The sequence below is a fragment of the Hylobates moloch genome, unplaced genomic scaffold, assembly GCF_009828535.3.
Source record: "Hylobates moloch isolate HMO894 unplaced genomic scaffold, HMol_V3 SCAFFOLD_17, whole genome shotgun sequence".
NCBI classification, from domain to species: Eukaryota; Metazoa; Chordata; class Mammalia; order Primates; family Hylobatidae; genus Hylobates; species Hylobates moloch.
Genome location: NW_026652292.1, coordinates 73,302 through 91,922, shown reverse-complemented (window position 1 = coordinate 91,922; position 18,621 = coordinate 73,302). Strand labels below are relative to the sequence as shown.

Below are 18,621 nucleotides of genomic sequence, written 5' to 3'. Positions count from 1 at the left end.
GGCCCCCCACGGACACGTTATTAAAAGCAATTCATGCCTGAGACAGAAACACATGAAAACCCGGAGGGATGATCAGGGTCACACGTGGACTGGAGGCACACGGGCACATGTGGGATGCACGAAAAAAAAGCTTCTGGCCGGGTGTGGGGGATCACGCCTGTAATCCCAGTACTTTGGGAGGCTGAGGCGGGTAGATCACAAGGTCAAGAGATTGAGACCAGCCTGGCCAACAGGGTGAAACCTCGTCTCTACTCAAAATACAAAAATTAGCTGGGGGTGGTGGCAGGCACCTGTAGTCCTTACTACTTGAGAAGCTGAGGCAGGAGAATCACTTGAACCCGGGAGGTGGATGCTGCAGTGAGGCGAGATCGCGCCACTGCACTCCAGCCTGGTGACAGAGTGAGACTCCGTCTCAAAAAAAAAAAAAAAAAATCTCCCAGTCGACTGCACGTCCTCAGCAGGGAGCGACTCACCTGCACCTCCGCTCCTTCTCTCCCTGTTACCCGGAGCTGCTCTCTTGATACACAGTAACTTGAAAAGGACTATATTTCAAAAAGAAACTTGTCATGTGAAACATTTCCATATTATTGATCATGGCCTTTTCAGAGGAAAGATCCCTTTGGAAACCAAGACAGACAGATTCCCAGGCTTCCTAACTGAAACTCTGAACATAAGATTTCTCGTTCCCAGCTGGTTCCACTCTAGCGGTAAGATGACTTAAACACTTCCAGCAGCGACGCTTCTGCAAGGAAGGCTGTGGTGGAAATTTCGCGAGACAACAGCTTTCGGGGCCGGGCGCGGTGGCTCACGCTTGTAATCCCAGCACTTTGGGAGGCCGAGGCGGGCGGATCACGAGGTCAGGAGATCGAGACCACGGTGAATCGCCGTCGCTACTAAAAATACAAAAAAATTAGCCAGACGGGGTGGCGGGCGCCTGTAGTCCCAGCTACTCGGGAGGCTGAGGCAGGAGAATGGCCTGAACCCGGGAGGTGGATGCTGCAGTGAGCCGAGATTGCGCCACTGCAGTCCAGCCTGGGTGACAGAGCGAGACTCCGTCTCAAAAAAACAAAAACAGCTTTCGGATCCATGCCCACTGCTGACCGACCAGGAGGTTTTCTCGAGTCAGCTTCCACGGTGGTCACTCCTGACCCAAGGGGTTCAGCACCTTAAGCAGCAGCTTCAGGGGGACTCGGGGGCTGCAGTGGCTGGAGAGCAAGTCCTGGGGCGCAGGACAGCCCAGAGGTGGACAACAGCAGGCTAGGCCCCAGGGATGGCGGTCCATGGAACCCTCTGCCCCACCCTCGGCTGGGGTCTCCCTGCCTTGAACGAGGGTCCTGAGGAGGGGCTGCCAAGCAGGCTTTGTAGGAGCACTGTTCCCATGAGGGGTTGCCCAACCCCCGGGGCCACCGGCTGGTACCCATCTGTGGCCTATTAGGAACCAGGCCGCCCAGCAGGAGGTGAGCGGCAGGCGAGGGAGCCTTACCACCTGAGCTCCGCCCCCTGCCGGAGTATTAATGTGTGAGCCCCGCCCCCTGCCACAGCGTTACTGTGTGAGCTCCGCCCCCTGCCGGAGTATTAAGGTGTGAGCCCCGCCCCCTGTCAGAGCATTACTGTGAGCTCCGCCCCCTGTCAGAGCATTACTGTGAGCTCCGCCCCATCAGAGCATTACTGTGAGCTCCGCCCCATCAGAGCATTACTGTGAGCTCCGCCTCCTGTCACAGCGTTACTGTGTGAGCTCCGCCCCCTGTCAGAGCATTACTGTGAGCTCCGCCTCCTGTCAGAGCATTACTGTGTGAGCTCCGCCTCCTGTCAAATCAGTGTCAGTATTAGAGTCTGGGAGGAGCGCTAACGCTACTGCACACGCGAGGGATCTAGGTTTCGTGCACCTTATGAGAATCTAACTAATGCCTGGTGAGCTGAAGTGGAGCAGTTTCATCCCAAAACCATCCCCCCAACCCCTGTGGTCTGTGGAAAAATTGTCTTCCATGAATCCTGTCCCTGGTGGCGAAAAGGTTAGGGATTGCTGGCCCAAGACACAGAAGCCAACCAAATGAGCAAAGCATCTCATGAAATTCTCCACCTCGCGGAAGACGGAGGTTCAGACGGCATCCGGCCTAGGCAGGAGCTGAGCGCGCCCAACCTTACCAATGAGTGGACGCGTCCTTTGCAGCCTCGACAAGCGAGAAGGGGCCTCTTCAGGGGGGCAATGGACGCATGGGTGCGCCTTCTTACCCCTAACACTTAGAGACTTTAAGTTATTTTTAAGGTAACTCTTCTTGGTATCGGGGGTTGATTTGTTGCTTGTAATTTTCTGTAAGTGGGCTGAAAATAACTAGAGTTGGTTGCACAGTTAACCATCAGAGTGAGTGTGTGCAGGTTACCGCACACCATCCAGGCAGTTTTCAGTGGTCCCTTCTGAACATAGGGGCAGGTAACTCATATCTAGTTTAAAATTGTGTTTCTTCTTGGACCGAGCAGGTGGACCCAGAGGGATGTCTGTGGATTTACTTTCTACTCTGCAGAAGAGAGTTTAATGCTGAAATGGCTTTGGGTTTCTAGATCCCCAAGGACTGCTAGGACTAGAGGAGGGGGGCGTCCACCTCACCTGCCCACCTGCTGCCTCCCGTCCTCAGCAGGGTGGAGCCCCGAGGGGGAGGACAGACTCCGGCTCCGAGTGACCGGGGGGGTCCTGGCACGCAGCTGCAGCGGGAGCTTCTTCTCCGTAGCTACAGTGCTGGTTACCTCCAGGCCCTTGCTGAAGACACCAGTATGGCTTGACTGGCAGGAGTCCCTGGGGCCACTGTCGGGCTGAGGTATCTCAAAACTTTGCGTTTTCTTTATCATTTTCTTCTGGGGATGTTTCCTGGGGCGGCTGGCCAGGGTCTGGGTGGGCTCATAGGAGCAGGCAGAGCTGTCCTCCAGGCAGGCCGTGGTGGCCCCTGCCCCTGGAAGGCCTCCGAGGGGGGACAGTGGGTCCCATGGAGCACACAGCCCTGGGCCCAGGGGCTCCCCATCCTGTCCACACAGAAGCGCTCGTCCAGGGAGGCCGGACAGTGGTCGGGTGGGTTCCCAGGCGCCACCCTCAGTGTCCGTGCTGGGGACTGAGGGTGGCTTACGGGGCCTCCTCATGGCCTCCTGGGCACGCTCATGCTTTGGGAGGCTCTGGGCAAGGGGTGGTAAGCTGGGGCCTGGGGCGGCCTCAGAAAGGGCCTCTTCCAGATGGAGCTGGGTCTGGGGGCACTGCAGCCACAGGTCTTGCTGTGATGCCCACGGTCTCCCCAGGGCATGAGGCTTCAGCACTGCCACACCTGCCCCGGGGAAGGCCTCTGCAGCCACTGAGGTAGCCTCCTGGTGACAGCTCCTTAAACACTCAGCCACAGGTGAGGAGGGATAAGCCTCCGGGTCCAGGGGCCCCATCCAGCTGCTCACCTGTGGGACAAGGAGGGCTCTACTCAGTGCAGTAGAGGAGGGGCTGCCCTGGAGCCAGCTCAGGCCCTGCTGTTCCCCAGGCCAGCCTAGTCAGGGACCAGGGGACCAGAGAGCAGAGAGAGGGGCAGCCCCGCCACCCAGTGGGGGCTGTGGCTGGGTTCAACCGAAGGGCAGGTGGGCTGTGTCTGACTCCACGGGGTCTGTTCGCCACGCCAGAGGGCACCATGGGGTATGTCCTAGAACCACGTGAAGACATTGTGTAGATCAGTTATGCCACATCCTGTGAGCTGAGAGAGGCGTGACGGGGCACACGGCTCCACCCTGCTCTGGCCACCCCATGACCCCTCAAATACTGTCCTGACAGGTGAGCTCCAAGGCCTCTGGCCTGGGCTCCTAATGGCAAGCAGTCCCGGGCGCGGGGGAGCTCGCAGGCGTGCGGTCTGCTGCAGCACTTGTTTGGGGTTTTGGGCAATCAGTGGAATTTTGTAACTGAGCCAGTAGACACACAGAGAAATGTGTGTGTTCGTTTGGCTGGTCTGTTTGGTACAGTATCGAATGCTTCACAGATCGGCTCAGAGCCTTCTCCAGAGAGCCGTGGGCGCAGTGGCCAGGGGGGTCCATCGCAGGTGCCCGGCCTCTGTCCCACAGCCTGGCCCACTCCAGCTTGTGTGGGGAGGCACTTGCTAGATGTCCACAGCCTAAGGAGCCGGGATCCCTGGGATGCACACCCACTGGGTCTCTTACCGTCTCGCACAACTCGGACGGGCGGGTCCACCTGGCCAGCTCTCCCTCCCTGCACTCAGCCTGGCTGACCATGGTGCTCAGGCCCCTTCTGAAATCCTGGACCATTTCCTCTGTATGTTGCGGGTTCTCCTTCGCCAGCTGTAGTCCTTTCTGGCAGGATTGCTGTACCCAAGGAACAAAGCATCAGTACAAGCCTGGTGCTTCCACGTTCGTGTCTCCAGGTGTGGGCTGGGTCTGCGTGTAGCCACCGACACCAAGGCTCGGACGGCCCAAAGTGCTGCCTGCCACTACCTCTTGCTCTCGAGGGCAGGCACCAAAGGACCGAGGAATTTCTCTAGATCTTTTCCAAACTATGATTTGATCTACACAGGGGAAAAACATTTTATATTTAAACATGTGAAGGAGTCACACTCTAGGATTTTGCAGGACCGAGGGAGAGATGCGTCTTGGTCGTGTCCTGAGTACATGCTGCACAGGGCTGATGGCCTGGCTGCGTAACCACCCGTGAATGAACACGACTGATGAGAGGTGGTCACAGGCCTCTGAGGCTCAAGCTCCAAACTATTTTCATTGTTTGGAAATGGACATTAAAATCATTAAACAACAGATCCAGGACTTTCCATTTTGAAACTGGTTAACATGGTGAGCATATTCCAGAAATATTCTTCAGGCAAGTGGCTGCTTGGCCCCTTGAGGCTGCCTGGGAAAGATGGGGGAGCCCCTGGCTGAGCCCTGCTGGACAAAGTGCCTGTGGCTACGCTCCCTGGTGACAAGACCAAGGTTCTTATTTTGGAGGCGTTTACTGCTGGATTCAGTAGAAATGTCAGAGGTAAGCCCTTCATGTTGTCATTAAACAACAACCCCAGGGGCGACTAGGGGTCAGATGCCCAGAGATGAGAGGCCTGTTGTGAAGAAGGGAACAGCTGGCTGGATCCATGACCATCAGAAGGTACCGAATGGCCCCAGACATGCAGCAGAGGAGAGACAGACCAGCACATAATGCTGTCTGTAAACAGAACCAGAGACAAGAAGAAAATCACAGCATCTTGATTCTTAGGAGCACGGGCGGAGCCTTGCAGCTGCCAGGCAAGGGGCAGGTGCGGCTTCGGCAGAGCCGAGTGGGGGTGGCGTGGAGCTGGAGCCTGGCCTCCAACTTTGCGGAAAAATCGGCTGTCATTGGTTTCAAGATTTAAATACAAAAATTCAAGTCGTACAGGTTCTATGATAAAATACACTAATAATTCTATAACCTTAAGGTAGACAGGGCTGTTTAAAAGATAAGCAAAGCTAGAGGACAAATGACAAACTGGGAAAACAAGTGGAACATGAAGGATCCATATAACATAGACAGAAGTGATGATCAACCCCAGAAAAACTGTCTAAAGCATGAACAAGTAATTCACTACAGAAATAAAAATAATAATAAATGTGTGAAGAGAATGTCCAGCTGTTGTATAGAAGATCTGAGGGCACACTGTTGAGGGGCTCCATTTCCCCATGGGGCGGCCAGCGGGAGGCAGGCGCGGGAGGAGTGCCACGGCCCATGCGTGGAAACCTCCAAAAGTGAATGGCCTGACCCCAGCCATCCGAGCCTAGGAATGTATCCAGAGTCAACACCCACAGGCTGTGAAGGAAGCAGAGACACACAGATGTTCAACACGGGGAGTTTCTAACAGCAGAGAGGGGAAGAGCCCAGGGCCATCAGTGTGGGAGCCGTGTGAACACGGCTCGGGGACCAAGCTTGCAGCGCACGCCCACACACAGGGTGCCGACGCCGCCACACGCAGCATCATCCCGTGTGTAAAAATCTATGTTTCTAATTTTCCCACAGTGTGCACGCACTTCTTAGGTTAAATATATGGCGACAGATGTGCACCTATACATAGCATGATTGCCTGTCCGGTCACAACGTGTAGAGTTTCTGGGTGAAGACTGCAGAGTGAGACATGTGTCCTCTTGAGACACCACTAAAGCCCTGCAAGCATCTTCCAAGGCATAACCCTCAGCATGGTGGGCAGAGAGCAGCCAGGGCACAAACCTGGAGGCCAGGAAGAGGCGGGAGTGGCAGGGCCTGAGGAGAGCAGAGGCCAAGTCCCGAGACTCCACAGGACAGGGTGAGGGAGTGTGGGAGGGAAGGAGCCGGGCACCCTGCTCCTCAGCGCCTGGGGTCTGTTCCCTGGTAGGGGTGATCCAGGCAGTGCGGCAGGTGAACACTGAGGGCGGCCAGGCCCTCCCCTCAGGCCGGGATTAGAGGAAAAGAATTGGACTGCCAGGGGGAAAACACTAAAGATGCGTGGGCCACAGGCTTCCTAACCAGGGGTCGCCAGGAGAGCCTCTGGCGCCAGAACAAACCCGCAGAAGCCATAGGCTGTGCAGACTCATCATGATTAGTATGGAGAGGGGACCATTCAGAAAACAAGTCCATGGAGTTAAAAACCAAGAGCAGAAACAAAAAACTCAATAATAGAGTTAGAGGGTACAGCTGAGAAAGTCTACCTTACGAAGACAGCACACAGCCAGCAGTGGGGAAAATCGAGGCAACAGGACAGAAAACTCCAGAACCAGATGGAAGTGTGGAGCTGTGGGAAATGCGAGCGCCACGAAGGACACGTCACAGAATTCCCAGAATAGAGGGGCACGGTGCAGACACAAAGAGCGCACCTGCCCTCAGCGCACCTGGGTGACCCTCAGGCACACCTGCCCTCAGCGCACCTGGGAGACCCTCAGGCACACACCAGCCCTCAGCGCACCTGGGTGACCCTCAGGCACACACCTGCCCTCAGCGCACCTGGGAGACCCTCAGGCACACACCTGCCCTCAGCGCACCTGGGAGACCCTCAGGCACACACCTGCCCTCAGCGCACCTGGGAGACCCTCAGGCACACACCTGCCCTCAACAGACCCGGGTGACCCTCAGATTCCAGAGCCCCGAGGAAGACAGGAAAGTCTGTGGCTTCCAGCGAGCAGCAGGGCACAGGTGGAAGGCCGGGAATGGGATGGAAGCTAAGCACAGGTGCAGGGCCTTCCAGCTGGCGAAGGGAAACTAAAGTGACTGCTGGCCATGAAGGTGGAGTAGAGATGCTTTTAGATACCACGGCCTCAAAAATGCTCATCCCAAGATCCCTTTCTCTGGGAAGTCCTGGAAGTTACTCTGCATAAAACGCCAAAGTAAATGAAAAAGGAGGAAGACTTGGGTACAGGAAATAGGAGACCCCACAGGATGGGGCAGAGTGGGGAGGGAGAGGGAGGAGACCCCAGGAAGAGCAGAGGGAGGAGGGGAAGATGGGGGAGACCCCCAGGATGGGCAGAGGGAGGAGGGGAGATGGAGCCAGGACAGAGCAGAGGGAGGAAGGGAGATGGAGGAGACCCCCCAGGACAGAGGGCACAGACTGGAGACGGCCCGGACTGGCTGGTGGCTGCAGCTCTGTCTGGACTCCACTTGCCTGGTGTGGGGTTCCTGCTCCTGTCCCAGGGATTGGACCAGGTGGGCCCCTGGCCAGCGTCTGGGAGCTGGGGTCAGTCATGGGGAGGCCGGGAGCGTGCACACTGCCTCGTGTCCCTGCTGCATGTCTTTGTCTGGAGGCCCCCATGAGGGCAAGCGCATGGACCTGAAGGCCAGGGGAGCTTTGTCAGCAGACGGGAGGGCTGGGGATGCCTCCACCCCGCTGCTGCCTCTCCATGCTGCTGGCTCTTTCACCCGCACATTCATCGCAGCAATAGTTGTTGATAAAATAATAAGGATTTATATAAAAACGTGCAAGTTTTGAAGAGTTTATATGTGAGAAAAGAAACTTTTTATCTGAGTGTGCACCCCTTAAACTGTCAGGCCCAGAGGGGCGTCAAAGTGGGCAGCAGCGTCATCTGTGCCCCTGAGCTAGGCAATCATTTCGCTGGCGCCCCCCGAGCTAAGCAATCGTTTCAGAGCCGCTGCTATATGGACCCCAGATTCTGCAGTGTCCACCAAGGGCCATCAATAACCCCAGCCACGCCACACACTGGACACAACTCACACCCTGTAGTCCAGCAGCGCATGGCCAACCCCTACCAATGCCATTTCCGTGACCCAGAGAATTCATGAAAAGCCGCTTCTGTCATCACCCCCTCGCGATTCGTCCTCTTTTCTTTAAAACCTCTAGCCTCTGCCTGGCCTCCAGAACCACTTCTTGAGGTCACCTGGAGGTATCTCCCAGGCTGCCATCCTCAGCCTTGGCCCAGACTCTCTCTACCTGTGTCGGTTTCACCTCGGCTTCTCGGTCGCGTGGGCACACGCACATGGAGAAAGCGTCCGGAAGATACACCCAGTAGCATCAGAAGGCACAGTGTGAAATTATTTTTCTCCCTGGCCTCCTCTGGATTAAACACATTTTTTTTCTCCACTGATCCAGTATCTCTCATGTAAAAAATAAAATTTATTTCTTTTTACACAAGCAGCAAGGCATGCCCTATCCTGACACACTTTCATTCCAAATGGAAATCATAGAAATCAGGTCCAGGCCCTAAAGACACAGTGTGAAGGTGAGAGGTCTCCTTGGCCATTCCTCCTGCAGCTCTGACCTGGTCATTCCCTTCCAGGAGTGACGCCAGCTCCCGGAGGCGCTCCAGCTGCTGGAGGCGATTGTTTGAGGCGAGGACCAGCCTGTGCACTTCCTCGTCCACTCGGTCGTACAGGCTTGTGGCGGCCTCCAGGGTGTCCCTGAGGAAGAGAAGGCAGTCCTCAGGCTTCCAGGCAGCCCCTTGAGGAATCTGCCCTTGGTGGCAACCCCATATAAAAACCCTGCTCTTTCCATTCCCTCATGCCACAAGGCAACGGGAGCCCCAGGAGGAGGCCCACAGCTGAGGCGTGACACAGATGTGCTGCACGCGTTCTGCCAACATCTTGGCCAGCCTGCGGTGCAGACGCCTGGAGGGGACCCGTGCAGGGCAGCCTAGATGGGACTGGCTGTGTGCAGCTGAGATGGACAGGGACTGCTGGGGGCGGGCACAGCTCCCCAGGCAGCACTGGTCAAGAATGAGCTTTCTGATGCACTCTGACCACCTCCTGCCGAGCATCCCCAGAAGCCGGCTCCTTGATCTTTGGAGCCTGTAAATGTGGAAAAGCTCTGACCCAGGCAAAGTGTGGCTGTCAGAACGGAGGTCTGGACCAAGCACAGAGAGGGCTCTCCTTGGAGCAGAGTGCTACGTCTCCTGGCTGCAAACTCCCCTGAACAGCTCCCTCGATGGGCTAGGGTCCAGCGTGGCCCCCGTGAGAGCTCACCGGCTGTCTTCTGTGCCAAGCTCTTCTCTCCTCAGCCGTGCCAGGACAGTGCCCCCCTCCAGCCTGAGAGACACGAGCAGTGGGTATTCCAGGACAAGCTTCATCATCATCTCGTGCTGGTCAATTAACTCGGTGACTTCCTGCACGGGGTGGGGAGGAATACGCCTTTAATCCCCTCCTCCAAGGGGCAGGTCCTCCCAAGTGCAACAGTGGCAGGAATGTCCTGTTTCCGTAAATCAAGCTGCAGGCCTGGTGGCATGACCGTGCTCACTCCTCAAGCTGACAGTCTGGACTGTCCCAGGGAGGGTGGGCCCCAGGGTAAGATCCCTGGGAGGGAGAAGAAGGGGGCTCAAAGCTCAGCTGTAGGAGGTGAACCTGCCATTTAGACCAGGGACAGACATGCAGATCTCACCCACAGACCCTGGGCCCCTCGACCTGGCAGCTGGGCTGTCAAGAGCCCTGTGGCCAGTCCGCCTGTGTCTTGTTGGAATGACTCATTCCGAGCAGCAGTTGCCACTCACGCCTGTTGCATGTCATCCAATGCTGTGGCACGGTTTTCCTGCTGGGTAGGGTGGGATGTTTTTGGTGACAAAGGGGAGGAAATGGCCTTTTCTAAGAGGGATCTACAAATGAAAAAGGATTTAAAAATCTCTGCTACAGATGATGGTGAACCAAATATTTATTTTCAAGTTTGGCTAAACCTTTATGCCCCCACCCACCTGTCACGTGAAATGAACTTACCTGCAAGTCTGAGGACTCACCTGGGCTGTTCTTGGGGTTCTGTGGGTGTTCAGGGAGCAGAATGAATTCTGTAGGAAAATGACGGCTTCTTCGCAATTTGCAGCGAAGTGTTCCAGCCTCTATTGTGAGTTGAGAGGGAGGAAATTATAAGGACACAGTCTGTTAAATGCTAAAGTAAGCAGCGGTGAGTTCCAGTTCCTGCATTTAAACCGATCTCAGGTTGGGAAGCTTCCATATGTGAAGATCCCTGAGATCTACAGACACTTCCGGGGCAGCAGTGCCCTTCCCACCCGGACTCGGCATTCTCGGATGCACCACGGCACGGTTGTGTAGACACGAAGGCCTGAACGGCGACTGTGACAAGTATGAGATCAGGGATGGTGATGCCCTTTTCAAATTTGAGTAAAAACATCCACATAAGAGAAAGTCCCCAGAGACTGTGGCATGTGCAGCAGCTGCAGGCTGAACCTACCTGACGGAAGCAGATCCAGTCACCGTGGCTGTAGGGAAAGGAGCCATCGAGGTCCGCAGTCAGCTGGCAGCTGTCAACAAATTTGTGCAGGGCCTTCAGGGAGCTCACGACCTCACACTGCAAAGAAGAGGCACTCATTGGTCATGGCTCCAGATGCATCTCTTGGGGGAAAACACTGTAAATGGCTCATTCCTGGGTTTAGAGGATGGAGACGCTGGTTCAAGGAGTATCGCCCCTGCTTTGCTGGAGGCACTGATAACAGCACGCGTCTGGGTGCAGTAATGAAAGTGAGAAGACGGGAAAGAAGGGAGCAAAGAGAAATGAAGGAAAAGGCCCCAGTGAAGAAAAACCAAAAAAAAAAAAAAAAAAAAGGAGAAAGAAGAGGAAGGAAAAGGGAGAGAATGAGTCAAGGCTGTTCTCCTTCTGGTGTGGCAGGGGTGGTCCTTCTCAGATAAAACCCACAAACTCTGGACAAAATGTAAGGAGAGTTTCCTGAAAGCCCTGGCAGCCCAGCCAAGTCAGGCTTATTGTTGGGGCACCTGATGCATGCGGGGCCAGCAGGGGCAAGTTCCCACCATGGCTCCGACCTCAGGGCTGCTGCCCGTGTATGGGAGTGGCTGAGCTCCAACAGAAAACAGGCATCCTTTTGACAGCAGGTGGCTTTGTAAAAAAAAGAAAGAAAGGGGCTGGGCACAGTGGCTCATGCCTATAATCCAAGCACTTTGGGAGGCTGAGGCAGGCGGATAATGAGGTCAGGAGATTGAGAATATCCTGGCCAACATGGTAAAACCCCGTTTCTATTAAAAATGCAAAAATTAGCTGGGCATGGTGGCGTGCACCTGTGGTCCCAGCTACTCAAGAGGCTGAGGCAGGAGAACTGCTTGAACCCAGGAGGCGGAGGTTGCTGTGAGCCGAGATTATGCCACTGCACTCCAGCCTGGTGACACAGAACGAGACTCTGTCTCAAAAAAAAAAAGGAAATGAGAGGGGCATCTGGCCGGCGCGGTGGCTCACACCTGTGATCCCAGCACTTTGGGAGCCCAAGGCAGGTGGATCACTTGAGCCCCAGAGTTCAAGACCAGCCTGTGCAATAGGACAAAACCCCCATCTCTACAAAACAAAATACAAAAATTAGCGGAGCGTGCTAGTGCACACCTGTAGACCCAGCTACTCAGGAGGCTGAGGCGGGAGGATCACCTAAGCCTGGGGAGGTCATGGCTGCAAGCAGCCGTGATCACACCACTGCACTGCAGTCTCAGCAATACAGCTCGATCTTGTCTCAAAAAATAAAAACACACATAAAATATAAAAACGATAAGAAAATGGGCATCTTTCTGGCCTGAAGAAAGAAGAAACAGAGGATGGGGTGGGGTGGCCACACCACTGGAAAGTGAAAGTAGATTCCCAGAAGGGGGCAGCTGTGGAAGAAGCCCTGCGGTGTGTGTAAACTGTGCCCAAGTCTCTGGCCGACCCTGAACCATGCATGCATGGGGAGGACTCAGAATTAAACTGAACCCACTGTGGGTGACAAAGAGCTTCCAGTTTGAGTCTAACCACGTTACGTGCACACTAGAGCAACACTGTGAGTGTATACCGGAATCCAGTCTCCCCAACAGAATATTCACGATGTCCAGAATTATGTGACATATCACGAATCAGAAAAATGGGACCTATTCTCCAGGGAAAGACAATCAGCACAGGCCAACCCAGAGATGACCCAGATGTTGGAATTATTAGACAAGGACTTCAAAGCAGCCATTAAAACTGTGCTCAATGAGGTAAAGGAAAAATGCTTGCAATTTATGAAAGGAGAGGAAAACTCAGGAGAGACATAGAAAATATATTTTAAAATCCATTGGAAATCTTATAGCTGAAAAATACAACATTTGAACTACAAAATTCACTGGGTGAATGTATTAGTCTGTTTTCACACTGCTATAAAGATACTACCTGAGACTGGGTAGTTTATAAAGGAAAGAGGTTTAATGGACTCAGTTTTGCATGGCTGGGGAGGCCCAGGAAACTTACAATCATGGCAGAAGGCAAAGGAGAAGCAAGACGCGTCTTACATGGTACAGGCAAGAGAGAGAGTAAGGAAGGGCCACACTTTAAAACCATCAGCTCTCATGAGAGCTCACTCACTATCAGAAGAACAGCATCTGCTCCCATGATCCAGTCACCTCCCACCAGGTCTCTCCCTCCACACGTGGGGATTAAAATGTGAGAGGAGATTTGTGTGGGGACACAGAGCCAAGCCACGTTAGCGAGTTTAGCAGCGGAAGAGATGACAGAGTCAGAGACCCTAAGGACAGGATCAATAGAACAACCTGATACGAAGACTAGAGGGGAAAAAAGTTTAAAAAGACAGATTCTCAGAGACCTGTGGGACAATACTGGTATACGCAATTGAAATATTAGAAAGAGAGAAGAGAGAGAATAAAGCAGGAAAAAAAATTTTAAGAACTAGGCCAGGTACAGTGGCTCATGCCTACAATCCCAGAGCTTTGGGAGGCCAAGGTGGGAGGACTGCTGAAGGCCGGGACTTCGACTCCAGCCTAGGCAACATAGCAAGACCCTGTCTCTTAAAAAAAAAGTAGCTTGGTGTGGGGGTGAACACCTGCAGTCCCAGTTACCCAGGAGGCTGAGGTGGGAGAATCTCTTGAGCCCAGGAGTTTGAGATTACAGTAAGCGCTGACTGCACAACCATACTCCAGCCTGGGTGACAGAGCTAGATGCTGTCTCAGGAAAGGAAAAAAACAAAAGGAAGAAACAACGGCTACAAAGGTCCTAAATGTGGTGAATTCACAAATTTGAGAGTTCAAGCCTAAACAGGATAATGAAGACCAAGCCCGCTCGCATTGCGGTCAATTTGCTGAAGAGAAAGGAAGCACCTTGGAAACAGCCAAAGGAAAATTAACACACTTCAGAGATGAACAATGATCTGAATTACGATGAACTTTTCTTCTAAAATTATGGAGGCCAGAAGGCAAGAGAGCAGTATCTTTAAAGTGCTGAGGGGAAAAGCAGAACTCCTCTCAAACCAGAATTCTAGATGTAACAAAAATACCCTTTCAGAATGAGGCCAAATGAAGATGTTTTCAATAAAAGAAAAAGATACAAAGAAAGAGAAGGAAAGAAAACACACGAGGTGGAAAAGAAACATTTTTAAGTTTTCCATGGCACACTCTGCAGGGCTCCTGCCAGAACTTATGGGGTAGGAAGTGGGTTTCCAGGCTCCCACATGGATGCAGTTAGAACTTATCCAAATTCCTTCATGTGTTTCATCTCATCTAGGTGCCTTCATGTTTAATTTTATCCATCACTCAGGATCCCACAGTCTAAACCATTACCTGAATTACTGCATCCTTGTCAGGCCTAAATGCAGATTCTTTATTTACCAACAGCAAGATACTATGAATTATAGGAGATGTGTTGTTCTGAAATAAATAAGAAATAAATATTACTGATTAGCTTTCTGATTTTTAACTTCATTAATAGAATTGCCCAATTTTGAGTGGTACTCCTTCTGTCATAGTTTCCCAGAGTACCTACAGTGCATAAAACATACTTGACTTTGCCCTGAAATGTAAATTATTTGCCCTTATGAATTTTTAATGTATCAGGTTTATCGAGGTATAATTTACATACAATAAAAGTCGCCCTTTTTAGTGAATAGTTCTGTAAGTTTTGACGAAAGCATAGTCATGTAACCATCACCACTATTAAAACAAAGAACTGTTAAGCAACCCCAAAATTCTCTTGTGCCTCTTCGTAGCCAAGCCCTCCCCTATGCCCAGCCCCTGGCAACCACTGACCTGCTTTTGTCTCCACCGACTTGCCTTTTCTAGACATAAATAGACTCAGGCAGGAGTGGCCTCTCTCACTTAGCATTGTGCATTAGGAATTTGTCCCTGTTGTGGAGATCAAGGGTTTGTTCCTCTGTTTTGCTGAGCAGTATTCCATGGTATGCCTCACCACAATCTGTTCATCCATTCACCAGCTGAAGGATAACTGGGTTGTTTCCAGTGTTTGGCAATCATGGGTAAAGTCACTATAAATACTGTGTGAACACAAGTTTTCATTTCTCTTGGATAAATACCTAGTAGTGGGATTCCTGGCTCATGTGATAAGTATGTGTTTTCCAGAGTGGCTGTACCATTTTGCATTTCCATCAGCAATACCAAGCATTTGTTACTGTTTTTGTGTGTTTCATTTTGGTTTTCAGTTGCGTTTCCCCAGTGATTAATGACGTTGGGCATATTTTCATGTGCTTATTTGCCATCTGTGTATCATCTTCAGTGAAGAGTACTCAAATCCTTTCCCATCTTTTATTGGGTTGTTTTCTTATTACTGAGTTTTGAGACTGTATATATTCTATATACAAGTCCTTTAACAGATGTGTGTATATTTTCAATTGTTTCATTGTGGTGAAACACTATCATCATCATTTTTCAGCGTACAGTTCAGCAGTCTTAGGTACATTCATAATGTAGTGCAACCACCACCACCATTCGTCTCCATAACTCTTTTCATCTTGTAAAAGCAAAACCCTGCACCTGTTAAAGAAAAACTCTCCATTACCCCCTGCCCCTGGCGCCAGGCAACCATAATTTTACTTTCTGTCTCTGGGATCTGGGCTACTCTGAGTACTCGTAGAAGTGGAATGTTTTGATTTGAATTTCTCTAATCATTAATGACACTCAGCATCTTTTCATGTGCTCATTAGCCACGTATATATCTTCTTTGGAGAAATGTCTATTCAAGTCTTTTGTTCATTTTTGAATTGGGCAGTTTGGTTTTTGTGGTTGTTGAATTTTAGGAGTTCTCTATATATTCTGGATATTAATCTCCTATCAGAGACATAATTTGCCACAATTTCCCCCCATTCTGTGGGCTGCCTTTTTACTCTGTCGATAGCGTCTTCTTATTTACTTTTTTTGAGCTGGGGTCTCTCTCTGTCATCCATACTGGAGTGCAGTGGCATGATCATGGCTCACTGCAGCCTTGACCTCCTGGGCTCAAGCGAGCCTCCCACCTCAGCCCCTTAAGTAGCTGGTACTACAAACATGCACCACCATGCTCAGCTTATTTTTTTTTTTTTCATAGAGACAGAGTCTTACTATATTGCCCAGGCTGGTCCTGAACTCCTGGGCTCAAACGATCCTCCTGCCTCAGCCTCCCAAAGTGCTGGGATTATAGGAATGAGCTACCACATCTGTTTGGTAGTGTCTTTTGATGTACATTTTTTAATTTTTGAAAAGTCTGATTTGTCTATTTTTTCTTTTGTTGCTGGTGCCTCTGATGTTATATCTAATAAATCACTGCCAAATCCAATGTTAGAAAGCTTTTGCCCTATATTGTCTTCTAAACGTTTTATAGTTTTAGGTCTTACAATTAGGTCTTTGATCCATTTGAGTTAATTTTTTATATGGTGTTTAGGTAAGAATCTAACTTCATTCTTTTGCATGTGAGTATCTAGTTTTTAAAGCACCATTTGTTAAAAAAGACTGTCCTTTCTCCATTGAATGGTCTTGGTACGCTTTTCAAAAATCAGTTATGTATATGATTGTTAGTTTCATGGCTTTCTATTCTATTCCATTGTTCTATATGTCTGTTTTTATGCCAGTGCCATACTTTTTTGATTACTGTTGCTTTGTAGTAAGTTTTGAAATCAGGAACTGTGAGTCTTCCAGCTTTGTTTTTATTTTTTTACAATTGTTTTGGCTATTTGGAGTCCTTTGAGATTCGCTATGAATTTCAGGATAGGTTTTCCTATTTCGGCAAGAAACATCAGTGGAATTTTGATAGGGATTGCACTGAATCTATACATCACTGTGTAGTATTGAAATTTCAATACAATATTAAGTCTTCCAATCCTTGAACATATCTTTCTATTTATGTCTTCTTTAATTTCTTTCAGCTGTCTTGTAGTTTTCAGTGAAAAAGTCTTTCATTTCTTTGGTTAATTCCTAAGTACTTTATTCTTTTTGATGCTGTTGTAAATGAACTGTTTTCTTAATTTCCTTTTCAGATTGCTCACTGTTAGCATATAGAAGTGTGACTGATTTTTGTGTGTTGACTTTGTATCCTGCTACTTTGCTGAATTAACTTATTGATTCAGTTTTTGTGTGTGTGTGTGGAATTGTTAGGGTTTTCTGCATATAAGATCACATCATCTGGGAACAAAGATAATTTTACTTCTTCCTTTCCAGTTTGGATGCCTCTTCCCCCTGACCCCCCCTTTTTCTTGTCCAATTGCTCTAGCTAGAACTTCCAGTAATATGTTGAATAGAAGTGGGCATTATTGCCTTGTTCCTGATTTTAGATGAGAAGATTTCAGTTTTTTTGCCATTGAGTATGATATTTGCTGTAGATTTTTCATATGACTTTTATTATGTTGAGGTAGTTTCCTTCTATTTCTAGTATATTGAGTGCTTTCATCATGAAAGATGTTGAATTTTGTCAAATGCTGTTTTTGTTTTTTTGGGCATCAATTGTGATGATCATGTGTTTTTCCCCCTTCATTCTGTTTACACTGATCAGTTTTCACATGCTGAACCATCCTTGCATTCCAGGAACAAATTGTACTTGGTCAGGGTGTATAATCCTTTCAACCTGCTACTGAATTTGATTTGCTAGTATTTTGATGATTTCTGCATCAACCTTCATAAGGGATATTGCTCTGCAGTTTCCTTTACTTTTAGTGTCTTTGGCTGGCTTTAGTATCAGGGTAATGTTGGTATCACAGAATGAGTTAGGACGTATTTCCTACGTGAATTTCTTTCGAAAAAGTCAATAAGGAAGTTACATGCTTGTTAAAAGTTTTACGGAAACTGAGTTTTGGCACTCACACTGTGTCTACCTTGTGTCAGAGAAGTTAACTGAGCTTTAGAGCAATGCACTGTGAACTCTTTTTGGTGAACACTAACAATAAACATATGTATTCTTTTTTCCACCCTGATGTCACTACCTTAGGTTTGCTCAGCAGGTGTGGGCTCTTCCAGATTCTTCTTGTGCCCAGGTAACCTCTGGGTCAGCTTTGTTTCCTCCCCTAGCATCTGTTCCTTGACTGTCAGTCATTTCTTTGTCTAGGTGAAGCACAGACCACTGCCCAGGTGCCCAATCAGGGATAGCTCATACTCATGCTGTGGTGCAGGGCGTCATGTTCCTTTCTTGGAGGCCTTGAGAATCTCTCAGAACCTCTCTGATCAGTGCCTCCCCTGGCTCCGGGCCTTCCTGAGGCTTTCCTGACAGTGTCTGTGCACTGGGTGCTCCTGTCTAGCCTAGCTGGTGCAACCCAACTCGTGGCACTTCTTGTCTGGACCTCAGCCTGTGCTCTCTCCTTCCGGTGACCCCTTCCTGACCTCAGGGAGTCACCTCAGCCCCTTGTCCAGCCCAAGGTCCTTGTCACTTGCTCCCAGGCCAGCCGATTTCTGCTGGCCCAGCCACCCTGCCAGGCAGTTCTGGAGGGTGCCACTGCAGGGCCCAACCTGAGTGGATCCCACTCTGTAACGGGGGTCATGACTGAGCCTGTCTCCTCTAAGTCTCAGGTAGGACACTGAGATTTTCTAAGAAGAGCCACATACTGTGAAAGTGAGAAGAAACCACAGGCGGGACTGACAGTGAGGAAGGGAACAAGAGGCAGGTTCACTCTAAGGCGAGGGGAGGCAGGCTCGATGCAAGGGGGAAGTGTCGGGGAGAAAAGTGGTGGCAGCAGGGTGGAGAGAGAGGAGGGAGGACTGTCAGGTGAGGGGAGAGGAAGGGAGGGCTGCAGGGTTGGGGAGAGAACGGAGGACTGTGGGGGAGGAGAGGAGGGGGGAGATGAGGGAGGACTCCAGAGTTAGGGAAGAGGAAGGAGGACTGCAGGGTGGGGGGAGAGGAGGGAGGACTATGGGGGAGGAGAGAAGGGAGGACTGCAGGGAAAAGGAGGACTTTAGGTTGGGGAAGAGGAGGGAGGGCCACAGTGGGGACAGGAGGGAGG

At 50.8% G+C, this 18,621-nt stretch overlaps 1 protein-coding gene across 1 annotated transcript in view; it reads right to left on the bottom strand.

Annotated features, from left to right (window-relative positions):
• PLEKHG4B (pleckstrin homology and RhoGEF domain containing G4B) overlaps positions 1–18,621 on the bottom strand; it is an 82,836-nt gene that overhangs the window by 16,521 nt on the left and 47,694 nt on the right. Inside the window, exons 7-13 of the mRNA XM_032135234.2 lie at positions 13,991–14,077; positions 10,641–10,757; positions 10,189–10,287; positions 9,428–9,567; positions 8,728–8,866; positions 4,174–4,335; positions 2,606–3,429 (exon numbers count right to left, since the gene is read on the bottom strand). Coding sequence (XP_031991125.1) covers positions 2,606–3,429; positions 4,174–4,335; positions 8,728–8,866; positions 9,428–9,567; positions 10,189–10,287; positions 10,641–10,757; positions 13,991–14,077 — 1,568 coding nt within the window. The remainder of the gene's footprint in view (positions 1–2,605; positions 3,430–4,173; positions 4,336–8,727; positions 8,867–9,427; positions 9,568–10,188; positions 10,288–10,640; positions 10,758–13,990; positions 14,078–18,621) is intronic.